A 21,991-nucleotide genomic window follows, 5' to 3' on the forward strand; every position below is an offset into this window, starting at 1 on the left:
TTTTGGTTGGCAGAGAGCTGGTAGATACAGCCAAATCTGCTTTCCTGGTTAATATCACTCAGCATCTCCATAACTACCCCATTTAACAGCTTTCTCCATCCAAGCATTCACCATTTCCACCACACTGAGAACACTGATTCCAGCAGAGTTCCTCACCTTTCAGCATTGCTGTCCACATGGAAGGTGCGCTCAATCACAGTGGTCCACTGTAAGCAGCGGATGACAAATGTGTTCGGCCGAGGTCTTTCAGTCTTCATCAGCTGACACTCTGTGTTTCACCCCCCAAAAAAGAAAATGTATTATACTTATTTACCCTTATGTAGTCCCAAACCCCTATGACTTTCTTTTGTGGGACACATACATCACTTTTTTGGTCCACAGAAGAAAGCCATATGAGCTTGCAAAAACATAAGGGTGAGTATAAATTTTAATTCATCATATCCGTTTATGTGCAGCAAAATGAGTCAGACCTGCGACTGAGAAGTTGTTGAGAGGTGGCTGATTGTGGTCTGATGTCTCAGGCTTCTCCTTGTAGCCGATGAAAGAGCCATCACTCTTTAGGATGAAATACCGAGGCCTCCAAGTCTTAATGTATTCACCTGCACACAGGAAGAGATACAAGTGGATGGCAGGCAGAGGAAAACGAGAAAGAGACAAGGAGGATGAAGTGACGGAGAAAGCGAATTAGTGGCAATACTGTAAAAGAATAAAACATATATAGATTAGTCAATGAGCAGTCCTCACCTCTCTTGTGGAGCCAGCCCTCTCTGATGATGCTGACCTCGTTCATGCTGGGTTAGGGACTGTGTGGGGCTCAGGACAGGGTGGCAGGGAGGGTGGGAGGGTGGTGTCTTGGGTCAGGCAGGCGTTTAGAAACAAAAAGCCGCAATCACCTGGACAGAGTGAGATCAAATGCAAATAAATAAATGTCAACCACAATAAAGAAGTCTATAATAAAGGAAGCAACAATGTGGGGAAAAATTGTTTCTATTTTAACAAATGGGTTTTTTCAACAAAACAGAGTATTTTACAGTAATCAGACACTCAACTCTGTATAAAGTCATGGCAATTTCAGCATTATTAATTAGAAATTTTATAATTAAAGTTGGCATGAAATCAAAACTGCCCCTTTTTATTTTCTTAATGCATATTATTGGTCTTATTGTGAATGATTCATCCATGCATATTTTTTATTTTGTCCTCATTTCTACCAAAATGTTTAAGAATTACATCCATTTAAACGAGATATGAGCATATTTGCAAACAGTATATGATATTAGTTTTATTGATATTTGCCTTTTTATCATTAGACAAACCAGTTAAAAGTTACAGGGAACTGTTGAGGAGAGAGAGGGAGAATGAAACAGGCGAGCACGTCAACATTATGAGCTCAAAAGCATCTGTCGCTGCTCTGATATGTGGACTGTTTAAATGACACTGTGTTTCACACCAGTCTATTATTGTATTATTAACATTTATTTAACCAAGAAGTCCCATGAGATTATATCTCTTTTTCGAGGGAGACCTGGCCAAGAAAGCACACCATACAAGATAAAGAAGTTATAAGATCAACACAACAAAAACAGACACAAGACAAAAATGAGACACATTGAGAACAAAAGACTACAATTACAGAATCCAGCTTATGCAAAGCAATTGCACTCTTCAGTCATACAATTTTTTATCAAAGATTTGAATTCACCCAAGGTAACAAAGTGATTAAGATGTAATGTGTTCTGGAGGGAATTCCATGACCAAGGCACAAAATAAGAAAAAGCTGTTTTACCAAGATCAGAGCAAATCCTGGGTACCCTGTAGAGTTGCCATCTAGAGGAGCGAGAGGCATAACAGCTATTGATGAGTGACAGAAGATTGCACAGATAGAGGTAGTTTTCCCTGTATGGCTTTATAAATAAAAAGATACCAGTGATGCTGTCTCCTTAAGCTTAATGAAGGCAAAGAGACCAAATTATAAAATACACAATGACGTGTACTAGACAATGAACTGCTTATAAAACGAAGAGAACAATGATACACAGAGTCTAGACGGCGAAGCACAGAGGAAGCAGCATGCATGCATGCATGTAAATAATATCTCCATAATCTAGAACACTTAAGAATGTAGCCTGTACAAGCTTTTTCCTAGCTGCTAAATTAAGGCAGGCCCTATTTCGATAATAAAAACCCAGCCTAACCTTCAGCTTCTTCACTAGGTGTTCAATATGCACTCTAAAAGAGAGCCTATCGTCCATCCAGATACCCAAGTACTTATAAGATGATACTTTTTCAATCGAGTCACCTCCTGAAGTATAAATGCCAAAATGTTTAGTAACACAATGGCACGTAACAACAAAACGAACCATGGCTGGTCGTTTACAAGTCTTAGTCAATTCACATGCAAGCAGGCAATTCTCAGCGCCCTCAAGAAAAAAAATCTGCCAAAGGGGAAAATGTATTGGCCAATGCCAATCATTAAAAAAAGTCAAAATATTGGCCAATTTATCTTTGTGATATATCAGTCAACCACTAGATAAAACACTTGAATAATCATATTAAAATATGTAACTTAGAGTGCTGTTTATCTTCCTTAATTCAAGCAATATCTCATTGTAAATGTCATCATGTCATGACTCCGGCTCTGCGTAGGCTACATCCATGCAGTGCTGAAACACAACTGACTTAAAATGTTTCTCCGCAATTTTACGTTTTAACCACAGATGTCGATAGAAGCCCCAAGTGCCGTAATGCAGCTTTAAAGGGATAGTTCACCCAAAAATGAAAATTCTCTCATTTACTCACTGTCATGATATCCCAGGTGTGTATGATTTTCTTTCTTCACCTGGGGGCGTATTACTTAAACCTTAATTTAAGATCTGATCAGTGAAGTTAGGATTTTTCACAAATTGACGTTACAGAAGCAAATCCTAACTGTAGTAGATCCTTAAAATGCAAGTGGACGGTGATCAGACTTTTGAAGATCCAAAAATCACAGATAGACTTCATAAACGTCACCAGCAGTTAAATGAATGTCTTCTAAAGCGATACGATCGCTTTTGGTGTGTAAATCATTGCTGGCCGGAAGCGCAGCACTGTTTACATCTGAGGAACAACGCTGTACAGAAGCTTCGTTGGTTTTGGTTTAGATCTGTATTTATCGGTTTTTTTACTCACAATGATGTGTTTGTGTGCGTCTCAACCGAGTGGAGAATGTGAGATTTTGTCCATAGCATGCCAACGTGAATGTCTCACGAGAGACCGCGTGAACTCTGGGCTCTCGTGAAGCTTACTGGAAGCAATGATTTACAGTTAAAAAGTCCTTAAATGGGAGGCCTGGGTAACTCAACGAGTATTGACGCTGACTAACACCCCTGGAGTCGTGAGTTTGAATCCAGGGTGTGCTGAGTGACTCCAGCCAGGTCTCCTAAGCAACCAAATTGGCCCGGTTGCTAGGGAGGGTAAAGTCACATGGGGTAACGTCTTCGTGGTCACAATTAGTGGTTCTCACTCTCAATGGGGTGCGTGTGCGGGATCCGTGAAGAGTAGCATGAGTCTCCACATGCTGCGAGTCTCCGCGGTGTCATGCATAACATGCCACGTGATAAGATGCGCAGATTGACTGTCTCAGAAGCGGAGGCAACTGAGACTTGTCCTCCGCCACCCGGATTGAGGTGAGTAACCGCACCACCACGAGGACCTACTAAGTAGTGGGAATTGGGCATTCCAAATTGGGGAGAAAAGGGGATACATTTATTATTTTATTTTTAAATAATAATAATAATAATAAAAAAAAAAGGACCTTAAATATCATTTTGGATCAAAAGCATTCGTGTCGCTTTAGAAGAAATTAATTTAACCGCTGGAGTCGTATGGATGACGTTTATGATAACTATCTGTAGGGCTGGGCGATATGTCTTAAATTATATCTCTAGATTTTTCTGTCTATTGACAATATTCAATATATATCTCGATAATTATGTATTTGCTCTAAAATGGCTCAAAAGTGGGGGTTTTTCATTTGTCCTATCAGAGGAACCATCATTTCATCCAAACAGCCATTGAAGCCAAGTAGATTAAATATTTTAAAGACATTAAATAAAAATATAAGAATTCTTTTTTCATTAAATAAACATAAGGGAGAATGAAATTCAATCATTTTCATTGATATGCACTTTATATTTATATTTCATACACAATGATATATAGTAGCTTAATAAAAAGCATTATTTACCTTCAAATGTTTTTACTGTGCAAAGCTACTTCACTGACATATTTTTGAAACCCCAGTTGAACATTGCATAATATTAAATTATTATTGTGGGACATGTCAGGTTTATTATTATAATATGATGCTGAATTATCATTATTATTCTGATTATTAGATTTGCGTTATACAAAAGTAATACATTTCTGTCCTGTTTACTTCATCGTCACCTGGGGGCTTTTATTTTGACACCAAAAGGCAATAGATCTTTTTCACACTTTAAACAATTGCAAGGTAAACTTCGACAGCGGTGAATGGGAATGAAGGGGAGACCACAGCAAATATAATTTTCACTTACCCATTTGCTCCAAGAACAAAAGAGAAAATCCACTATTACATTTGAATGATTTTCCAGAAGGGAAAAAATTATAAAAGAGAGAGTGGTGGATTAAGACAGTCAGATGGGAGAAGATGCCAAATTTACTGTCACTCTCTCAGCAGCTGTAATAGAACCCCCCTCACAGCTGTGGTAATTCAGTTTTTAAAACTAATTCCAGTGTAATATAACACAAAGCATAATGTTATAAACTTACACTTAATATTTTAAAATTTTTTGCTAGATTTACGCTGCTAAACATGGTGGAAACGTCATCACAGTCTGTGAAAAAGGTCTATGTGTATTTGACAGTTTACAATGTTCTGCATTTCATGAAACGCTGTAATCTCCTCCTCTTCTGTTATTCTGTACCGTGTTTGTAGATTTGTATAATAACTTGTAACTGTTACTAATGTTTGGATTTACACGAATGCTTGAACCTGCATTAATTTGATTTCACAATGCCGCCATTCACATGCACACAGATCAGCGCATCACTGGTTTGTTCTGAATCACACACAGACCATGTTTATCTGTCCTTAAAATCACAACCTTTTGTGGATTAATAATCACATATGACCAACTTGCCATTTTGATGCTATTTTGTTTAATTGTGCAGCCCTTAAGGATCGTAAAATTTGTCTACTGATGCACTTTTTTTGAAACTTAATGGCCAAATGAAAGCACATTAAAATCATCGCAATATTGGTCAATTTTACATCGTCAGCAAAATTATCTCAATTATATCGCTAATATTCGATATATCGCCCAGCCCTAACTATCTGTGATTTTTGAAGCTTCAAAAGTCGAATCACCATCCACTTGCATTTTTAGGACCTACTGTGCTGAGATATTTTTCGATTTTTCTTCAAATGTGTTCTGGTGAAGAAAGTCATACACACCTGGGATATCATGAGGGTGAGTAAATGATGAGAGAATTTTCATTTTTGGGTCAGCTGTTCCTCTTGCAGTAAATGTGAGATCCTTAGAGATTGTGTCTTATCTGTCACAGTAGTATAGAGTGCTGAAAGAAGCATTTATGTCAAGTTTACCTTAGAAACATTACTAAGCAGGTGTCTTTCCTGCAGGGTTAGTCAGGTGACCATTGGTGGAAAATAGTGTTGTCACGATACCAAAATTTCAGTAGTCGGTACAGATACCATTGAAATTTCACGGTTCTTGAGACCAATTTCGATACCACAACAAAAAAATGCAAATGTTGTAATGTGCTATTGATGTTGTAATGTTCTCATTTAGCCTATTCAAAGTTAAATTTCAATGAAATAATAAATGAAAAGAAATGCATGTTTCCTTCAAGCGTTTCTCAATTAACCATACATTGCTTAAGTATTTTTAAGTAGGGCCCTAGTGAAATCTGTTTTATTTTTACCCAAATCCTTTTTCTCTTTTTTTTTTTATTATTCTTTTTCAAGAATTCCAAGTTTTAAAATGTAATTTAATCATGTTAATTTCTTTGATTAATATATTTTAACGCGTTAAAAAATGAACGAATTAAAGCAGTGTCCGTTTTTTTTTTTTTACTTATTGAAACTTCATGCACTGGGAGAACGGTGTCCCGAGTTGTTCCTGGCAGGCTTTTCAGCCTTACAGGCTCCATATGATCAGGGTGGGGGTGGGGTTAGGGCATCTGCTGCCTGCCAGGAACAAACCCAGGCACCTTTCTACAATGGGCATAACCTCAATGTTTTTCCATACTTTCTGTGGCAGAAATTGGCATATAAAAATGTACACGCTCCACTCTACTGCACCTCCTCGCACAGAAACTGACTGCGTGAAGCAGCGCACGCTTATTCATTACAGTCGATACATGTCACAGGCATATTAAACATGGGAGCAGATTTACTGTACGGAGAATGACGACTTCATCCGCAAGCGCTCAACCAGGTGTGTGAGAGATATGGGCAAGCAGCTGTATCTCTTCGCATCGTCCGAAAACGCTCACTCTTTTTCATCTGAATCAGTTTCAAAAGTGAAAACGCCCAAGTAAGACCCAGCGTGTGCGTGATAGAGACTGAGAAAGACCTGGCCGTTAGAGGTCTGCAACCTGACCCGGGCCGGACGGGACCTGAGAACCCAAGGTTTCGGGCTGGGTTTGGGTCAGTTTTTCAAGTAGGACTTTCGGTAAGGATCAGGTTTGTAATTAATGAAAAATTAAACAGGCGCACACGCTCTCACTCACAGACACTCGCGAACGGACGAGTTAAGGGGCCGTGTTTTTGCGCGCTTTTGTTCTGTTGTTTTCCCCTTGTTTTCCTATGTGAACACGCTAGACGAATGTCTTTGTTGCACCGTGTCTCGCTGTTTTTTCAGGAACTCCCTCAGGACTGGCACTTTTTAAACACTGTGTCAAGTTAAAAAGAACTTCAAATTGTCAAAAACGCTTGAGACACCTGCGCTCAGTTTCATTCTTTGTGCTGCTTCTGGATTGTTTTTAGCACAGGTGTCACAAAGATTCAACGTTCTGAACAAGTTCAGTCAGTAAAGAGGGGGCTGTTGCATTGTTTCATATTATTCCAGATTGTTCTGTACCAAGCAAAGTTTCAGCAAATAAACAGTAAGTCAATGCTTTTTTTTCCCTTCTGCTCTAGTGTACTAAGGGGCTGCCATGCCTCGTTACAACTGTGCATGTTTACTGTTTCAGTACTGTTATGAATGTTACCTATATGCTTACATAAAATACAGGCTAGTGCAACAGTACTTGATAGGAGAAGAAATTATAAAGATAGCGAGTGATTTCGGGATCGGGTCGGGTTTGGGCTTATAATCTGATGGTATTGTTCGGGCCGGGTAGGGTCCCATTCGGGTTTCATTTTAAGGCCCATGCAGAACTCTACTGGTTGTTCAGCAAGCTGCAGCCAGAGAAAATAACAGTTTTGAGATTTTAAACTTCAGAAAATTTAATTTCAGCATTCAATATGTTGTATATCTGTGTGTAATAATGCATTGGCAATGTACACTTAATTTTCTCTTGCCATTTGATCCAATTATTAAAAGTAGTCCACTGGAAAACAGCAGAAGATTTTGCCCCAATTATAATTACAACATGTCCACTGATTTTACTGAATAGTCCACTGATTTTATGTAAACATGTAAACATACTTGTTTCAAAGATTTATACCTGTAAAAATGTGTCTAATGAACTCTATCTGCAAAAAAAAAAAAAAAAAAAAAGAAAATTGTTCAATATCAATAACAACAGAATGTTAATTTGTAACCAAAAAAATAAAAAATAAAAAAATAAAAAAAAATTAAAAAAAACTTGCATAGCGCAGCTTTCATTTCTTATCTGGCATAATACAGTCTAGCCACAGTTTATCAGACAACATCTGATCTAAAGCTGGCGGCAGGAAGAGCTATGGATGATCTGGAGATCATGTCTGAGTGATGAGTTTTAGACTTTCTATGGAACATTACTCTGGTATTACAAACTGCATGAATGAATCTAAAGTGCAGAGTCAGTATTGATAACAAAAAGGGCTGTGCTGTGTGGATTGTAAAGCCTTTCAATTTATGTCTGTCATGGCACATTTTTCTCCTGTTTTTTCTCGTTAATGCGGTTTAGAATGTCAGGGGAGTTTAATATGATTTTAAACTAGTTTAATCACAGTCACATTTGGGGTTTTCATAGAGTTTTTCAACAAATAATTCAGTGCTGAATTCCATGACCCACCCCACGCTTCTCGCAGAGCTGTTTATAACAATCTGGGCTGCGTGGTTGAGAGCTCAAGACCGGTCCTCGAGTAAACGCACCTGCTCTGCGCTTGCACTGCATTGAGCCATGCTGACGATTGATCAGTGCACCACTTAATGCCGTTTCATTACGCCTTTGCACTGTTTGCCGTTTTATATTTCTCATACCCAACAGAAAACAACAGCACTTCAGAGAGAGTTGGCCAACTTTATAGTCACACCAGTGAGACTTCATTTTTAAGATTAACATTTTTATTGATTCAAAGACAAAGAAAAACAAAACATATATACAATGAATCAACATTTAACTCCCACTACTACCCCTCCCCAATCAACAACCCACCCAGACCCCAAACAAACAATCCCGTGGTCTCACGTAAGTTCACACACACACAGAAAAAAATAAACTAAAAAAAAAAAAATTCTATATATATATATATATATATATATTTTTATTTATTATTTCTATGTGTATTCACACACATACAGAAATAAATAAACTAAAAAAAAAAAAAATTCTATATATATATATAAAATCATACAGCTCTAAAACAACGCCCCTCTCCACAGTCCCTCTCTGGGAGTCCCCCCAAAACATCAAATAACTACCCCATTTCCTATTAAATGAATCCCAGATCCCCAGCCTTCTACACGACACCTCCTCGAAAGCTGCCACCCTCCCCATCTCCTCGCACCGCTCCCGAATTGAGGGCACTCCAACCGACTTCCATCCCCTTAAAACAATCTGCCTGCCTATCATAGCACTGGTCAGGACCCAATCTTTTATGTATTTATCTCCTACGTCGATGACCGCCCCATCACAGAGTCTGGGGCAAAACGAAATCCGAGTGTCCAACATGTCACACACAAAACTCTGAACCTTCAACCAAAATTCCTGGATCTCAGCACACCACCAAAAAACATGGACCGTGTCTCCATCTTCCGATTGGCAATGCCAGCAGGTGGGTGTGTCTTTAAGACTAAGCCTATACAATCTAGAGGGGGTTCAATAGAATCTATGTAAAATCATGAATTGCATAAGGCACACCTCTAGATACAGACTTAACGTTCTTTAGAATCCTAGCCCACACTCCCTCCTCCAATATCAAATTAAAATCTTTTCCCCATAATCTCTTGATAGAAGTTAAAGCTCTGTCCCCCAGACTCTGAACTAGCAGGGAGTAATACACTGATGCCTCATGACCTTTTCCAAAAGCAGTAATCACCACTCCCAGAGTTTCTGCCGCTTTAGGGGGGTGTATGCTTCTCCCAAAAATTGTACAGAGCAGGTGGCGCAACTGTAAATACCTAAAAACCGAGATCTGGGAATCCCAAAATGTTGGGACTCTCATATAGGTCACCGAGCGTAGAAACCCCCCTTACAACCCACTCTGACCAGCAGAAAGGGGACTTATTAATACATTATTTTGGGTTCAGCCATATGCTCGAGGCAACATTTAAATAAACACTTTTGTCCATACCGAGTGCAAATGCGAGATAACGGGGTGTAACTTCTCCGGTTAGTTTGATAGAGAAGTTTTGCAATGGCGAAATATGGACAAGAAATTCCTGTTCAATACAAAGTGACCAATGATCCAAATGTCTGAGACCAAATGCATAAAAATAAAACAAAATCTTGGGTAGGCCTAGCCCACCTTTGTCAATCGGCCTAAGTAATTTTTTTGAAATGCAATCTGGGATGTTTACTATTCCAAATAAATGTCTTCGCTATACTATCAAATTGCTTGAAATAAGAGAGGGGACATTCTACAGGGAGAGGTTGTAGCAGTTAGTTGAATTTTGGAATACAATTTATTTTAATTACATTAACCTTCCCAATCATAGATAAATGTAATGAAGCCCACCTACTCACATAACTCAAAAACTTTTTTATTAAAGTGTCAAAATTAACTAACTAAATCACACAAATTTGCTGGGAATAAAATGCCCAAACACTTAATGCCCTGTTTGGTCCACTGGAAGGTGCCTGGTTGAAAAGCTGTTAATGGGCAGTACACTGTCAGAGCTAAAGCTGCAGATTTAGACCAATTGACTCTGTATCCTGAGAACTTAAGAGAAGGAATTAATAATCCTGTGATTGCAAGGCATAGATCTAGTGGGGTCGGAGACGAATAACAAAATATCATCTGCGTAAAGCAAAAGCTTATGCGCCACACCTCCCACCATCACCCCTGGAAAATCATCCTCCTTTCTTATCGCGGCTGCTAATGGTTCCAGGGCAAGACAAAACAATAATGGGGAAAAAGGGTGCCCCTATCCAGAGTCCAATTTGTTTGCACCGCCGCTACCAGGTGTATATAAACTAATTTGATCCATTCAATAAAAGTATTTCTGAACCCGTATATTTCCAAAATCTTAAAAAGATAATCCCATTCTACCATATCAAACGTCTTTTCGGCATCAAGTGAGATGGCAGAGACCGGAGTCTGATCATTTGCCACTGACCACATAATATCGATGAAACGCCTAATGTTATCAGAAGAGCTATGACCCCGAATAAACCCCACTAGGGATGCACCGATCCGATACCTGGATTGGTATCGGCTCCGATACTGAAGCTTTTAGACGGATCGGGTATCAGTCCGACGAGCCCAATCCAAATCCAATACTGTGTGTTAGTCATGTTCGTTACTGTCAAGCTCCAAAAATAACATAAAAGAACCATAAAAACACCATTAAAGCAGTTCATATAACTTGTGCATTTTATTCAAAGCTACTTGAAGACGTGCGATAGCTCTGTGAATCACAAAAGGATGTGTTTAATAAGTAAATATATAGTATGCGCAGCGCCAGCACCTTAGTGAATGGTGCTACTCTGTTGACACAAACTCATGCACAGGCTGGTGATGCACTCGTGGCTATTTTTGGCCTTCAGAGCGGTGTGAAATATTTGAGCGCTACTCAAGAACAACATCTCAGAAGTAGACGCTCAATAGTTAGGTTCACTTATAATTTGCATTTAGAATGGCATCGGAGGTGCATTTTACCAGAATTTGAATAAGAAGGCAATTAAACTACTGTGAACTTGCCTACAGACAGACACAAAGGACTTCCTGGAGAGTTTAGAATGTCAAAAGAGCATGAGGGTTTAAAAAGTGCACGATTTAAATATATTACTGTTGTATTTAAAATTAAAAGTCAATAATAATAATAATAATAATAATAACAACAATTTATTATTATTATTAGGGGTCAAGCCCTGAAAGGGCAAAGACCCCTATTGTAATCGTTAGTGTTCTTATTCTTTTTGTTTTTCTGCCATGGGAGTCTATTGGCACTTTTCCACTGCACGTTAGGGTTCGACTCAACTCTGCTCGCTTTACTTTTCCGAGCTTGCTTTTCCACTGCAGTTTAGTTCCACCTCAACGTGGGTGGGATTATAGGCTGATCGTCATAGTTGCGCCACCTCTACTGCCGTGACATCATCTTAAACGCGACTATAAACAATAGCCCGACCGCTAGCTGTTAGCTACTAGCTCATTGTGCTGCATAAAGCAGTTGTTGCATTGTGATTTTACACAAGTGTAACAGTTAAATTGGCCTGGTTGTTTTAGAAGCAAGCTTTCCAGTAGCTGGTCAACTAAATAAAGTGAAGCTTTCAAGCAGGATACAGAGTTAACGTAACAAAACGTACCATCCTCCATCGTGGACTCCAACAACACCGTGGCAGAGTCCAGGGCACTCTCCCTCCCATTGCTCGCCGGTTTATTGCCATATTGCCATTTATTCCGCCATTTTGAATTAAGGAAACACACTTTTTCACTACTCCTCCCACAATTTTTGTATGATTTCCACCATTTTTTTTTAAAGTGATCGTGAGAGAGCTACACAAAAGTTATAAATTATTTTTCAATGTTTGAAATTGTTTCTGAGAAATGGCTTCACGAATTTGACGGCGAGCACGCCAAAATGGACTTCATGCTGTATCCCCGCAACACTTTGATGGATTGTGACAAAACTTGGTATGTGTCATCACCATCATACCTTGAGGTCACCTGCAGCGTTTCGGTACACTGCCCCCTAATGGTCAGGAGATAGCAAAAACGGCTATTTTGGCTTATAACTCTTGAACACTTTGGCCAAAAATTATAAAACTTCAATTAAACATTCCGAGTCAAACAATACCCAATTTTCCCATGTCAGCCATTTTGGGCATCGGCCATTTTTAATTTTGTCACAAAATGCTGTATTTTATGAACGCATTGGCGTATCGTTACGAAACTTTGTATGTGTCATCAGGACCATGCCCTGAAGCTGCCTGAGAAGTCTGGGTTGAACTTTGTGAGCTTATAACTTTTAGTAGCATTGGTCTATTTTCATAGGACTAGTCTCGTTAAGTTCGGGAGGACTTTCCGAGCGCAACGATACCATATTTGCTATGGTTCGCCTTATGGCCTGTTGCCACTTCGAAAATAGTTCCGAAACTACTTTAGGGAATTGCTTCAAAGTCGTTCATCCAATCAGAACGAAACCACCAAAATAAGAAGCATCATTAATAAATGTCTTAAAAAAAAAAAAAGAAAACATGGTCAAATTTTGCTCATAAATGCCAAAAACAGGCCGATGAATTTTAAAAGTGGTCTCCGTTTTACGTAAATTGATATAACTTAAGTGAAATGAGATATTTTCACCAAACTTTAAACATAAAGTTCTAAATATAGAAACATTGGCCCAATTAATTTCAAAATGTGCATGCAGTGTCTTTGCATTCAGTGTCTTTGTGGGAGTTACCATCACTGATCATGAGGACAGTTGCATTATTGAGAAACATGGCAGCCATTAGCCAATCATCAACAAATTTGACATTGAGCACACCAAAATGGACTTGAGGCTGTATGTTTGCATTTTTGTGAAACCAGTCTTGTTAGATTGTGTGGGTCATGCAGAGAACAATGATACCATGGTTGGCCATGATTTGATTTTATGTAAACGTTTTTTTGTTGCTATTACTCCTATAACATTTGTCCAATCAACATGAAATTGAAATCTACTGCTTATTTGCAGACCATGCCTGAAAATATTAGCAAATAGATTTTTGTTGTTTAGAATTGTTTCACAAACAAATTTGAAAGTACCAAATTTATATATATATATATATATATATATATATATATATATATATATATATATATATATATATATATAAAGAAAAAAATATCAAAGAGGAATTAAGGCTGTTGCATTTGCTTAGTAAAATGAAAATATTTTAGGACCTTGCCCTGGGGGGTCATTGTGAATTCTGGATGCCCTGTATTAAACAATGGCTAAATGTGATTGCTTGAAATATTTCAATCAATTAGACAAATTGTTTTCGATTATCAAATTGTTATCAATGTACTAACAGCCAAAGGAGCAAGCACTTTTGTTCTGCCAATGATAGAGATTTTAATGTGCAACTAGTACACGCAAATAGAACCGTAGTGTATCTTGAGAAACATGGCCATAGATGTGTTTTTTTATCTTTAACTCCTACAGCATTCATCAGAATTCTGCTCATGCTGCCGATAATTGGTTTGACCCTGGTATTGCTGCTTGCAGCTATATTTATTATTGTCATCATTAGTATTTGTTCAAAATTTATAACAATATTTAAGTTGAATGGGTTCCAAAAAATAACTGTGTGAATGAAAAGTGGACTGATGTCTTACAATTAAATAAAAAAAAAAAGAGAGATCTGAATACTTTAAAAGTCCAGATGCAAGTTGAAACACTGAAATTACTGTTAAATTTGCTGCTACATTATCCAGTATACTAGTTAACAATAAAGTGTTTCTTAATAAGCTATATTTATATTGAAAAAATGTGTAGTTAGAGGTTTGTGTTTCTTTACATATTGAAGAGTACTCCCAATTTGTTCCACACAATAATGTAAACATATTTTAAACTGATTATGCTAAAAAACAACACTGGTATCGGCTTGGGATCAGTATCGGCCGATACTGAGATTTCCGATATCGGAATCGGAAGAGAAAATGTGGTATCGGTGCATCTCTAAACCCCACCTGATCTATATGTATATGAGATGTCATAACTTAATCGGTTAGCCAAAATTTTAACGTCTAACTGAATCAGGGAAATTGGACGGTAACTCTTACACTCACTTAGATCTTTGTCCTTTTTAAGAATCAGACTGATCCGGGCTTGTGACATGGTTGGCGGAAGTCTTCAATTCTTTAATGATTCCGTATAAACTTCTAACAAATGTGGAGCCACTTCTGTATCATAAGATCTAAAAAAAATTCAGCGGCAAAGCCATCTGGCCCCAGAGCCTTGCCTGTAGGTAAGGCCTTAATTACCTCATCAAACTCCTCCAAGGTTATCTCAGAATCAAAAGAATGTTTTTGCTCAGTCGTCAGTTTAGGGAGATCTAAAGGTTCCACGAAGTTTCTAATATCTTCATCAGTACACGAAGACATGGAATTATAAAGATCAAGACAGAATTCTTTAAAAGCATTATTAATATCAATGACTGAGGTAAATATTTCACCACTAGCAGTTTTCACTGAGGGAATGGTAGAGAAAGACTCTCTCTGCTTTATATACCTAGCCAAAAGTTTCCCTGCTTTATCCCCCGACTCAAAGTGTGACTGTCTTGCCCTGAACAGCCCAATCTCCACTTTCAGCGACAAAATTGTATTATATCTGTATTTCAATCGGGTCAATTACCAGTGCGACTTCTTAAAAAATTGTCATATTGGCATGAAAAATGGTTGCAAAATGCAGTGACATATATTATGATTCAAAAAGTTGCCATCGCGTTATAATCTAGCTGCATTAAGCGTGCGCACTCGAGGGACGAGCGTCCCGTGACAGAGTGTACCTCAGCCGGGTGCAGTTTCAATCTCTCCCCCTTAGATCGGGACACTTCGCGCAACTCATAGAAGAGGCGCTGACCGCACAGAGAAATGCCAGTTTCCTTATTATTTGAACTTTAATAAAGCTATAGCGCATTAAATAGAACTGCATTAAAGATGTAACGCAATCTATTATAGATAGAACTGCATTAAAGATGTGTTTCCTTTAAAGACGCTCGACACACAAGTTTTGCTTAAGCTGAGCGTCAGCTCCAACTCTGCTTATTCCACAACAAGTGTGCTTCTGTATTTACTTATTTTGTGTTTTTGCATTATAATTCCCTCTTAATACTCTGCGATCTACATCACCTGAAGCTGTTTGGAATGTTTAGAATGCGTCTGGAATGTGAGATGTGTTTTCTTCCTCTCCTCAGTCAGGTGCGAGCTGTAGTGCTGCTCTTGTGTGCAATCATTAGAGTTTCATATGATCTGATGTTACGTTAAGATCAAACGACTATTCGACAATGAAAATTTTTGTCGACAATTTTTTATTTTCGACATTGTCGATAACATCGACTAATCGTTTCAGCCCTGTTAAGAACACAGATTTAAGTACTTGCTCAATATCAATAACAAAATGTTAATTTGTAACTAAAAAATAAATAAAAATCTTACAAAGCACAGCTTTCATTTCTTATCTGGCATAATATAGTCTAGCCACAGTTTATCAGACAACATCTGATCTAAAGCTGGAGGCAGGAAGAGCTATGGATGATCTGGAGATCATGTCTGAGTGATGAGTTTTAGACTTTCTATGGAACATTACTGTGGTATTACAAACTGCATGAATGAGAAGTGCAGAGTCAGTATTGATATACAAGTAGTTTCAAATGGACTAAAACTGCTGATCTAGGATATGGGTCTATCATCACTGTCCGGGCGAGTGCTGATGGATAATCAGATATATTTTATTTTATATCTAAAGGAAAATGATTAAATATATGATTTGACCCCTTATTTACTTTTATTATAAGAAGGCTTATTAACACAATGCAATAATCACCTCATGTAGGTTTTGAACTCTTGTCAGTTCGTCCTGCAAAACAATTGATCAATAAACAGTTCAAAAAGCTAAGATACTTTTAAGATCATTTATTTTTAAGCAGGTACTATCAATAAAGTGTTGATAGACCTGTATATATCGGCCAAGCTGATTAATCGGCTGATATTCGGCATCGGCTGATAATTACAGGCTTAAAGGTGCTGTAAGTGATTTTTTCATGGAAAAGTATGCAAAAATAATTCCCTACCTTCTTAATATATTAATGAAATAAGTGTCCTGAGATATCTCACCGGTCTCTGTGACAGCTGTAGACTTTGTAAATGGCAAACAAAATTGTGTCCGCAGACATTGATGCTTTTCACCTGTCAATCATTTTGCTCGTTCTCTTAGTGTTGTATCTGAAGCGGATCATTGAGGCTGTGATTCATAATTCTTGTCAGTTGAGGGCGCTATTGTGCCACTGTTAAATTTGACAGCCACAGAAACAAACAATGCTGCTCTATTGCTTGGTTTGGTGTCGAAATTATCTTTGGATGGTGGGGTTTTAGAATGAGGGGGCGTGGCTAATTCAACGGCTCAGTCACGTGAAAGCTTCAGAATGCTAAAATCGCTTACAGCACCTTTAAATTGTGTTAGTTCAAAATTCTGCAGATAAACTTTCTACTTTCAAATATTTTGTGAATTCTGAGTAAATAGTGTAGATTTTTTATTGCACATTTGTAATAATGTGCATTTTAGTTTATTTTATAAATATTTTCTTAAAAAAGACTGAATAGCCTATAATAAATTCAAATGTTTCAGACTGGAAGGCATAAAAATGCAAGTAGATGGCCATCGGCCTCTCTTTATTGGTAAACTCTTAATAATGAATTTTTATTTCCTTTGGAACGTCATTTCAATTTACAAATTAATGTTTTTTGTAATGGGTTTATGCAAGTCATTTGGTACAAGTGAGTGCAAAACAGTCCTCCTTTAAAAAAAAAAAAAAAAGGGGGGGGGGGGGGGGGCGGCAATATATAACTTTTACCCTGATAATCTTTGAACAAAGAATATTTTAATGTGATCAAACTGACTGGCCTCCCAGAAAGGATTACATTCAAATGCAAACTTAATGAACATGGGACAAGGATCGGCCGCTTGCACTGCAATGTGTTTCTAAACCATTTCCAATAGTAAACTTGAAATCATTATACTTTATCACCATGGAGAATAAGATTGCAATAAAGTTGGTTTGATCTACTGATGAAAACACAGTGTACGCCGAACAGGACAAGACACCCGCTGTTTTCAGGCACATTGGAAAGCTCAGCCTCTTAGGACTGCATTTTCAAATGATCTTTATGCTTAGGTAGGTTGATTTTGTGTAAATGGAGGTAGGCCTATATTAACTCTAATGTTCTGTTGGGGTCTTTTTTACCCCTTTTGAACTTTGCTTCTTTAAAAAACATGGCTCTCTTCATCTCAGTGGGATGAGGTTTGGTGACTTTTCCTACATATACCATCTATACACACACACACACACACACACACACACACAAAAAAACTGGGCTGGATTCTGTTGGTGTAGTGGTGTGAAAAAAAAAAAAGTAACACTAATGGTGTTTGGGGTCAAATTTGACCCCCTATTGGAAATGAATGGGTGAGACGATAAAACAAGGCATTTTTTTTTTTTTTTTTGTCTCAAATAAAATCAATAAATCAGCCACAATGCAGAACACACACACACACACACACACACACACGAAAGGGTGAGACATTACACATCCACAATGAAGAACACACACGAGCTCGCACACACACAAACGGTTATTGCTGTTGGTTTTATTGACTATTTGTTTTATTAATTTCTTCGATTGAGTTAATGAATTGGGATGTTTGAAATAAATAATAGGTAACTAAAATCTAATGTGGCAAAACTTCACAACTTTTTAAATCATTGAAGTTAGTGATATAACATTTGTTTAAAAAAAAAAAATCAATTTTGTTACAAATTACACTCAGTGTGTGGGGGTCAAAACTGACCCAACACACAGCATGTAAACCCTTAACAAACAGAATACAGGGGTTTATTCAGTGTTACATCATGTGTGAGAAGAACAGAAAGTATGCAACTAGATGTTACATTTTCTTAAGTAAATGTGAATGGTATGGAGGGCCAAATATCTCAAAATGAAATAAATCTTTCAATATTTAAATAAATCATATTAAAATAGATTAACACTATACAACTAATCACTTAAAAAAAAAAAAAAATCAAAAAAATCAAATGCGTTCCATGTATTTCACTTGGGCTAATTTTCAGGTTTGAGGTGATTCTCGTTTACGCACAAGCTTCGCTCTTTTCATTTTCAAAATTTCACTCACCAAGGGTAAGTTCACAGGTTGGCAAAAATGCTATGCAGCACAGGTGTTGCTATGCACAGCACGCAAGTTTCTTGTCAGTTCTTTTAACTGGACACGATGCCTTAAAAATGCTGGCTCATCACACAAGATGCTGAAAAAGCAGCGAGACAGGTCGCAACAGACATCAAAGACGTTCATCTAGTGCATGTTTACGTAAAGTCCAAAACAGCACAGGCCCCTAGAAACTGATTTTGAAAGGCGATGCCCACTCGCGTTGAGTGACGGACTGATAACTGTAACCCTGAAAGATGCAAAGTTGTGCTGAAAATCAACCCAAAGTTTTCAATTTGGGAGGAGACACAACTTTTAACATGGCAGAGGAGAGTAAGGTTTCTGTGGTGAATGATTGTTTTATTCATTTTTATAAAGCAAGCTTACCTTGTTAGTGCTTACCATTTCGGTCATATACATTTACGTATAGACCATTTGGACGTAACCAATAGCAAAGGACTTAGAATGGGAGCACTTTACGTATCATTACCGGATCTTTTAAACAAGGCTCTGAGTTAAAAGGATAGTTCACCCAAAAATTTAAATTCCCTCACCATTTACTCACCCTCATGTCATTCCAGATGTGTATGACTTACTTTCTTCAGTAGAATACATTCATTCTTCTGTTAAAGCTCATGTATTATTTGAGCTGTAAAACCGTTTAAATCATCATGTTTATGGTCACTTTAGGGTTTAAAGCATTACGTAGTCGTGGCAACGTAGTTGTAATACTGGATAAAAGTGATTCTATCACACTAAAATCATGTTAACATGCATACTGTTTGTGTGGATACTTTTGAAACAGTGAGTATTTTAAAGTTTACAGATTGGCCCCCATTGACTTTCATTGTAAGTGCCTCACTGTAACCCAAATTTTTCTCATCCCTCCTGTTAAAGAAAAGAAGGGACAAGCCAATGTGTTTTGTGGTAATCAATATTAGGCCACAAATGCTGTTGATTGAGCTTGACTTGTATTGAGCTTGGAATATTCCTTTCATTACAAAAAATACTGTTCTTCACACCCCTTTTAATGTTTTGAGTGTCAGACTGGTCTGTGCCAGTGGCGTTTGCTGGCATCGCAATGCCACTTGGCATAGATCTGGCGTGCTGTCCTATCACCATGGGCACAACACTGGATTACCCCAGCTAAATAAAATCCCCACCTTGTGACACCCCTGCTAGTCCCTTACACAACTGCTTAACACGACAACAAGCACTGACATTAAAAGAACCCATACTGTTTCCTTCGCTGGTATATTGAGCCAAATGTGCCTAATGTGCGTGTATCAGTCGGTCAGCGGTCTAAATGTCTGTTCCTCTTTTTCTCACAGAAATGGCCTTATTCAACCTGCCACACAACCCTCACACACACTTTGAAGTCCAAAGGAGAAAGACAAACAAGAGCTGGGGCCATTTCTACAAACTCATGAGTACACACTTTTTGTGCTGTACGCAGAAATGTCAGACTTTTTCCACTAAGAAGCCCTAAACCTGACACCTCTCAACCTTGATAACCTTCAGGCCTCATTTACACTCATGCACTAACCTAATGGAGGCATTGTTTGATAGCTGTCAAACTTTTAACCACTTTATCCTCATATAAAGTTGCGATCTTTTATATTTGCAAAAAAGAATTGCATTGAACTCCAAGGCAGAATCGGATGAAGAAAAAAAAAATCCAAAGGCGTGCAGATTGGCACCAGTTTAATCGATCATACAGTATGTACAGCGAGTTTGATCCGCATCCATCATCTATATCTACACTGCGCTTAGGGCCTGATCAATAACACACTCGTTTCCACTTATTCAACTGTTCTTTTTTTTTTTAAAAACTAAATAGAGTTGTTTGAGGTCTCTCTCCAAAGTCAGGATGCATTTACAGTAAATCAACAAGTAATGGCCCTATGAGAGTAGTATGAGAGGGCTTATATTCATCATCAAGCGTGCTTTCACTAATTAAAATTATTTATAAAAGCAAACAGAGGGATGATCACGTGTGTTATGACGGGAGATGCGGTTTTATCTGTCCAGTAAATCAAATAAACACAGATTCAAACATATGCATCCAGCAATTCATCTGCTAATTAATTGTAAAGGGAAAACACCACATTTAAGTCTGGTTTCAATATAGAAACTCAGGCTAGGCTAAACTAAACATCACGCTAGCATTCAATCATCGGTGCACGAGTCCCTTACCTGCACTTTTATTCTCCTGTGATGTGTTGGTCCAATGCAGTGTATAGATCCTCAAAAGCCCATGTAAGTGGGGCGAAAACAAGGTGTTTGGGGGTGTTAAGTGTTTGTTTATTCCCCTCGCGAGCGAGCTGCTATGTATTGAACTCTGCCAATGATCACTCACAGCTGCCCCGAAAAATAACAACACCCGCGCGCCCGATTCTCCTCACAAACTCCCCCTCAGTCACCCAAAACACGAGCCCGGTCGCCCAAACTCATCCCACAGCACCTTGTTGACACGTTTAACGCTTTTAAACCCCTCGCCGTGCCCGTACTGATCTCGCGGATAGGCCTCCGTCTAGCGACTCAACGGGAGCACAAACAGGAAATGACCTCAGCGCACGCTCGGCGTGGCGTCACGCGTAACGTCCGAATTTTTTGAAAATGACCGTTGATTGTTGCCGTCTGTCAGCGCGGTGATGTAACGTGTATATAGCGAGGCTGTGCCAGTCCATCATAAGCATCTTCGGTTAGCGTTCATGTATAGCGTTGAGTTACATTACTTCTCTCTCTACGCCCTCTGCTGGCTTGCTGTTAACGTCCCTTTGACATGTCAATTCAAAGCCTTGTTATGGTTTGTCGAGTAATTTGGTCACACAAATGTACGTCTGCCTTCAAATTAGAATAAAATAAAAGGATTCCCACATATGGTTTACATACATACATATATATATATATATATATATATATATATATATATATATATATATATATATATATATATATATATATATATATATATATGGCATGGTATACTTTGAAGTACCATGTACATGCATGAGTCCTACAATGATTCCCGTAGTGGTATATCTCGAATACTATGGTGTTATTGTATGACACCATTATTTTACCATGGTGCTATCACATGACTTTACTGAAATTAATCCTGACGAAAAATGTGACAAACTGAGTCCTTTAGAGTTTTTACGGCATGCTTTTAACAGGCTATTAGGTGCTGGACAGAAATGAGAATAGAAGTTGGTAAATGAGATTATATTCATTAACACTAGTTAATAAATCAGGTATCTTGAACTAACAATAAACAATTTTTTTTACAGGATTTATTAACATACAATACAACTGTCATTTGTTAGTTCATAACGCATTAAATAATGTTAACTTTTTAAAGCATTATTAGTTTACATTGAAACTAACTTTAAACAAGTTCATTAGTGCTGTAAAAGTATTTTTCATTG

At 38.0% G+C, this 21,991-nt stretch overlaps 1 protein-coding gene across 1 annotated transcript in view; it reads right to left on the reverse strand.

The window, feature by feature from the left end:
- The window catches only part of LOC127416893 (RAC-beta serine/threonine-protein kinase), a 43,823-nt gene extending 22,617 nt beyond the window's left edge, over positions 1 to 21,206 (reverse strand). The window contains exons 1-4 of the mRNA XM_051656483.1: positions 20,757 to 21,206; positions 745 to 893; positions 471 to 599; positions 157 to 268 (exon numbers count right to left, since the gene is read on the reverse strand). Of these exons, the coding sequence (XP_051512443.1) occupies positions 157 to 268; positions 471 to 599; positions 745 to 790 (287 nt within the window). The 5' untranslated portion in view covers positions 791 to 893; positions 20,757 to 21,206. The remainder of the gene's footprint in view (positions 1 to 156; positions 269 to 470; positions 600 to 744; positions 894 to 20,756) is intronic.
- Between the last annotated feature and the right edge of the window lie 785 nt (positions 21,207 to 21,991).

Source organism: Myxocyprinus asiaticus, chromosome 26, assembly GCF_019703515.2.
Source record: "Myxocyprinus asiaticus isolate MX2 ecotype Aquarium Trade chromosome 26, UBuf_Myxa_2, whole genome shotgun sequence".
NCBI lineage: Eukaryota > Metazoa > Chordata > Actinopteri > Cypriniformes > Catostomidae > Myxocyprinus > Myxocyprinus asiaticus.